This window comes from Poecilia latipinna, unplaced genomic scaffold, assembly GCF_001443285.1.
Source record: "Poecilia latipinna isolate Pla-1442-1.1 unplaced genomic scaffold, P_latipinna-1.0 Scaffold2185, whole genome shotgun sequence".
NCBI lineage: Eukaryota > Metazoa > Chordata > Actinopteri > Cyprinodontiformes > Poeciliidae > Poecilia > Poecilia latipinna.
In genome coordinates, this window is record NW_015114801.1 from 75,513 (window position 1) to 80,285 (window position 4,773).

Genomic DNA, 4,773 nt, shown 5'->3' on the forward strand with positions numbered 1-4,773 from the left:
CACAAAGAGTCAAGATTCTTCAAAACAAGAACCGTTTAAGGTGTTGTCTTACATGCCTGGGCGAGTACAAGAGGAAGTATCACAAATAATCACATAGACTGCTTTTTGCTTTTTTTATTCTCTTGTGTGAAGTAAACTGGCAAGTTGAATATAAAAAACTTAATCTTGCTACAGACACTGAATGCAAACAAGCCCTAGGAACTGTCAGAACCTATTTAATCACAAATTATATGTTAAATGAGCCATAATGAGCATTAGTGAAGACATTCATCTTATTTGCAACTGCTTGTTGTTACCTAAAACAGAAATGTGTTCAAAGTAGTAGCAACATTACAGATTGTAATATAAAATAGTCATACTAATGTAGCAGAGTAATGGAAAACTAGCACCTTCAACTGTCATGAAATGCTTCAGACATGTCATGACGACACACACCAGTAAAGGAGCAATATTTATGTTACAGACCAACATAATTCATGTTGTGGAATGATCGGCCCAATCCCCAGATTTTAATTCAATTAATACCTTGCAAGATGATGTCACGTTGATGCACTGTTTCTATGGGAAAGCTAAGGCATGCAGACGAAATGCAGAACGTAGTCGAACTGTCCTGGAATGAAACACCCACTCCACTCTGCTACAGGGCAAAGATGGCCACTCGAATTCAAGATCCTCACTTGAGTGGCAAAAAGGAAAAACTTCAGACTCAACTTAGACTTGTGCCATAAAGACTCGAGACTTGACTTGGCCTCTTGATTTCAGACTTGAGTTTTTATCCTGTTTAATATATAGACTGACAGGAAGCTGGAATTTGAGCTGACGAGCTGGATCATTAGTCCGTAACATTGCTGGGTTATGGGATATGAATGACTCATAGCAATCTGTTCATGTTAGCTCTAGCTTCATAGTAATAACCAGATGAATGTTTTTCTAAATGAGTGCTGTACTAAATGACTTTGGATCATTCAGTAAACAAGATGAATGTGATTAATCCCCAACATTCTCTCACTGTTAAGCAAGCTGCAACATTAATACAAGGACACTTCTGGCTGAAAATGTAAAAATAAAGCATGTTGTGTTCTGTTCATTCAGAACTTGACTCTCCTTTTCAATTATGAATAGCAATATGTATTTTATTTTCAAAGAAACAAGTGTGATGGTTCTATTTTTCTAGATGCTCTCCAGTCATTTTTCAGAAGCCTCTTTTTCATTCTGTTTATGTTCAGGCACGCTGAGTGTGGTGGTGTCTTTTGCCTTCATCTTCAACCGGTGCCTGGCCTGTGACCCTAACACTCCTCAGTGGGCCAGCTTAATCTACTTTGCCCCATTCATCATCATCTTCCAGTTTGGCTGGGCCGCCACACAGATCTCCCACCTGTCTCTCATCCCAGAGCTGGTCACCTGTGAACATGCTAAAGTGGAGCTCACTGCATACAGGTAAGGGATCAGCTCCAAAGCACTGGGCAGGCTGATGGACAGGTCCTGAGTCAGTATTCTCCCTGTGTGTATGCAGGTATGCATTCACTGTCATAGCCAACATCACAGTGTATGCCCTTGCTTACCTGCTGTTCCACGGTCAGGCTGGAGAGGATGAAGACTCTCTTGGACCAGCAGACACCAACATCTTCAGGGTGAGGACATGGAGGCTTTTTCTGTTATTTAACTGCTGTCTGTGGGATACAGCCAATAATTTCATGGGAAATTATATGAACTGATGGCGAAGTTAAGTAAATGTCACTGTCTTTTTTTAGAAAGTGAAAGCTCTTTAAGTGGCTGACCCAGGAGGAAATATTTAGTGCCTTTTTCTTATCCCTGGGCCTCTCAAAACTTCACACTGTGCAGTGGATGCTTGATCTTTAAAGTTTTCTTGTTTTTTTTGTTTGTTTTTTAGAAGTAATCTGAAAAGTGTGGCATGCATTTTTTAATTCAGTCTGGAGTCAGTTTTAAACAGAACAGTCTTCCACTGCAATTCCAGTTGAGTCTTCAAGGGAAGACTTACAGAGACTTGGACTGGATAATATGACTGAAAAAATGACTAAAATGTAATCATCGATAATTATTTAAGTTTTTTTTCTTTTTTGCTCCATGCCATTGCTTTTATCTTGAAGCAGTTATGAGGAACAGTGGCAAAACCTGAAATTGCTGCTACGCATGTTACTCAACAAGTTGTTGCTAGGTAACCATAAAGAGTGAGTGGATTGATGTCACCCACCTAGATGGGCGTGAGAGCTTGAGGAGCTAAAGCCTTTCTTCTGACATTGAATATTTTATCAGATGCATTAGCTATTGATATTGATCGCAATATATATTGATTTATTGTNCNGCCCTAGTATAGACTGAGGTTTTTTTNTTGTTGTTTCTTTTGTGCTGTTCTGTTAAGTTAAGTTGAATCGGACTGTATTAAGAATTTGTGTAACATCGGTTTTCAAGACTTTCTATGGTTTCTCATCTGAATTTCAGTCTGGGCTTTCTCTAGAGCGTTCTGAAGAGGCTTTGATTAAACCGTTTGACTGCAGCTCTGACTGCATGTTTGGGACGAAGCTCCACCCACACAGTGGGACGTGTGGGTGCCCCAGACAGGTTACCTTCCAGGGTTCTGCTGTTTTTAGCTCCACCATTTTCCCTGTCAGACAATCAGAGCCTGGGATTTTGTTTCGGAATAGATCATTTCCAGCATCTTTGCTGAATCCTTTTGTCTGTGACTTGGTGTGAATTGAACCAACAAATAAACAAGTGTGTGATACAGTGCTGTACTTGAACCCAGAACCTATCACTGATTGTGCTGGGGATCGGCGCTCTCTTCGCTGCTTTCTTCCACCTGGGAACCACAGAGCGCCCCAATCACATAGCCAGCAGGGACTCTGGAGGAGAACGGGAAGAGGAGGCTGAAGGGGAGCGAAGGCCGCTGCTTCCTTCTTCCGCTGTTTCTTCATCCCTTCTGCAGTGGAAATGTTGGCTCCAGCAGCCTTCCTTCTATCAGGTGAGCCTTTCCACTGGTACCAGAGCAAACGCAGCTTGTTGGAGAGCAGCTTAACAGCAGAGCATTGTGTGTGTGCAGGTGGCCTTACTCTACATGTCCACCAGGTTAATCGTCAATCTGTCCCAGACCTACATCTCCATGTATCTCATAAACACTCTAGGCCTGCCCAAGGTAAAATTCATTTATTATGTCACTCATGTATTTGGTTTTCATTCACATAATTCACTTTTTATGCTGCTTTTCAAACAGAAATATATCGCTACAATCCCCTTAGTGATGTACCTGAGTGGCTTCCTGTCCTCCTTCATCATGAAGCCAGTCAGTAAACGCATTGGAAAAAGTGTAAGTAGAACCTTTCAGATACTGGAATACATGTCCTCAGTGCTTGATGGTCTGAAAGATTTTAGTGCGACAAAAAAGCAAACAGATTTGAATATCTTACAAAAATAAGCTGAGTTGAGTTAAAACCACTCTAATTCCAGCACAGCATCACTCACATACTGCCAGGCTGGTTTAGAATAAGTCAAGTAATTTTGTTTCACTGTTCCATTTCAGATCAACACTTAGGATTGGGATGAATAGTTTTGGTTAAATAAACCCACCCCTGTATTTGGAGTTCTATTCTCAGATGAAGCTCAGACCAGACAGGCTTGTTTTGTTGGTGTTGTTGGCCTCATCAGATTAAACAGGCCTTAAAAAAGTAACAGGAACTGAATCTGACTCGGTTTTTTACCACATTCCTAAAACAAGGAAGTGAGAAACATGAAGCGCTGAATGTGGAATCTCACCTGATTATCTCTTCTTCTGTTTGTTTAGCTCACTTACTTTGTGGGCCTCCTGCTGATCATGGCCTTCTCTTACTGGGTGCTGCTGGATAACAAGATGGGTCAGCAGATCTACGGGGCTGCGGTGCTGCTGGGGGCCGGATCGGCCACCATCCTGGTCATATCCCTATCCATGACCGCTGAGCTGATCTCAGATCAGACGGTAAGTCCTCCAGCCTCCTGCTCCGGAGGAAGAGCGTAGATAAGAGGAAGTGAGCTGAAGGCCTCTTTATTATGTACAGCAGCCAGTTCTGATTTGTGTCTCTGCCTCTGCAGCAAAGCGGAGCGTTTGTGTACGGAGCCATGAGCTTCACCGATAAACTGGCCAATGGAGTCGCAGTCATGATGATTCAAGCTATGCACCCCTGCCAGTTAGTTCACACACACACACACACACACACACACACTCGCACACGTTTGTGTTGCTATCTTTGTGGGGACTTTCCATTGACTTCCATTCATTTCTACAGCCTAAACCTAACCTTTACCCTTTACCTAACCCCAACCAAAACTCAATTCACACTAGGGCTAAAACAATTCCTCGAATGATTCGAGTACCTCGATTACTAAAATTCCTCGAGGAAAATTTACCTGCCTCGAAGCTTCGTTAATTTATGTTTTATTAGTTAGCGCACCGTGTTCCGGCCGGGACTTCATTTGCGTTGCGCGGAGCTCTCACTTCCGCCTCTGAGTTGTTGACAAAAGCTAAGTCTCAGCGGCATAAAGTCCAATCTTCAAGATTGGCCCGTGGGGATTTTATTGATTGATGATAATGCCCGACTTTTTATCGTTTTTGGGGAACCAATAAGCATCCTTAAAATGACTGGGGGAATGCCTGGAGTACGGCAGCATTTCTCCTCCGGGGCTGCTGGTTGAAAGCGAACGGCGGGAAGAGAGTTGAGGTGAGCGGTAGACTGAACAGGGCGGGCGGCTGAGTAGCTGATGCTTACGTGTAAATGTAGCTTTACC

General features: G+C 42.7%; 1 protein-coding gene across 1 annotated transcript in view; it reads left to right on the forward strand.

The window, feature by feature from the left end:
* The window catches only part of LOC106936640 (major facilitator superfamily domain-containing protein 12), a 23,074-nt gene that overhangs the window by 12,295 nt on the left and 6,006 nt on the right, over window positions 1-4,773 (forward strand). Inside the window, exons 4-10 of the mRNA XM_015017767.1 lie at window positions 1,227-1,437; window positions 1,514-1,631; window positions 2,765-2,980; window positions 3,059-3,151; window positions 3,230-3,322; window positions 3,797-3,967; window positions 4,081-4,175. Coding sequence (XP_014873253.1) covers window positions 1,227-1,437; window positions 1,514-1,631; window positions 2,765-2,980; window positions 3,059-3,151; window positions 3,230-3,322; window positions 3,797-3,967; window positions 4,081-4,175 — 997 coding nt within the window. The remainder of the gene's footprint in view (window positions 1-1,226; window positions 1,438-1,513; window positions 1,632-2,764; window positions 2,981-3,058; window positions 3,152-3,229; window positions 3,323-3,796; window positions 3,968-4,080; window positions 4,176-4,773) is intronic.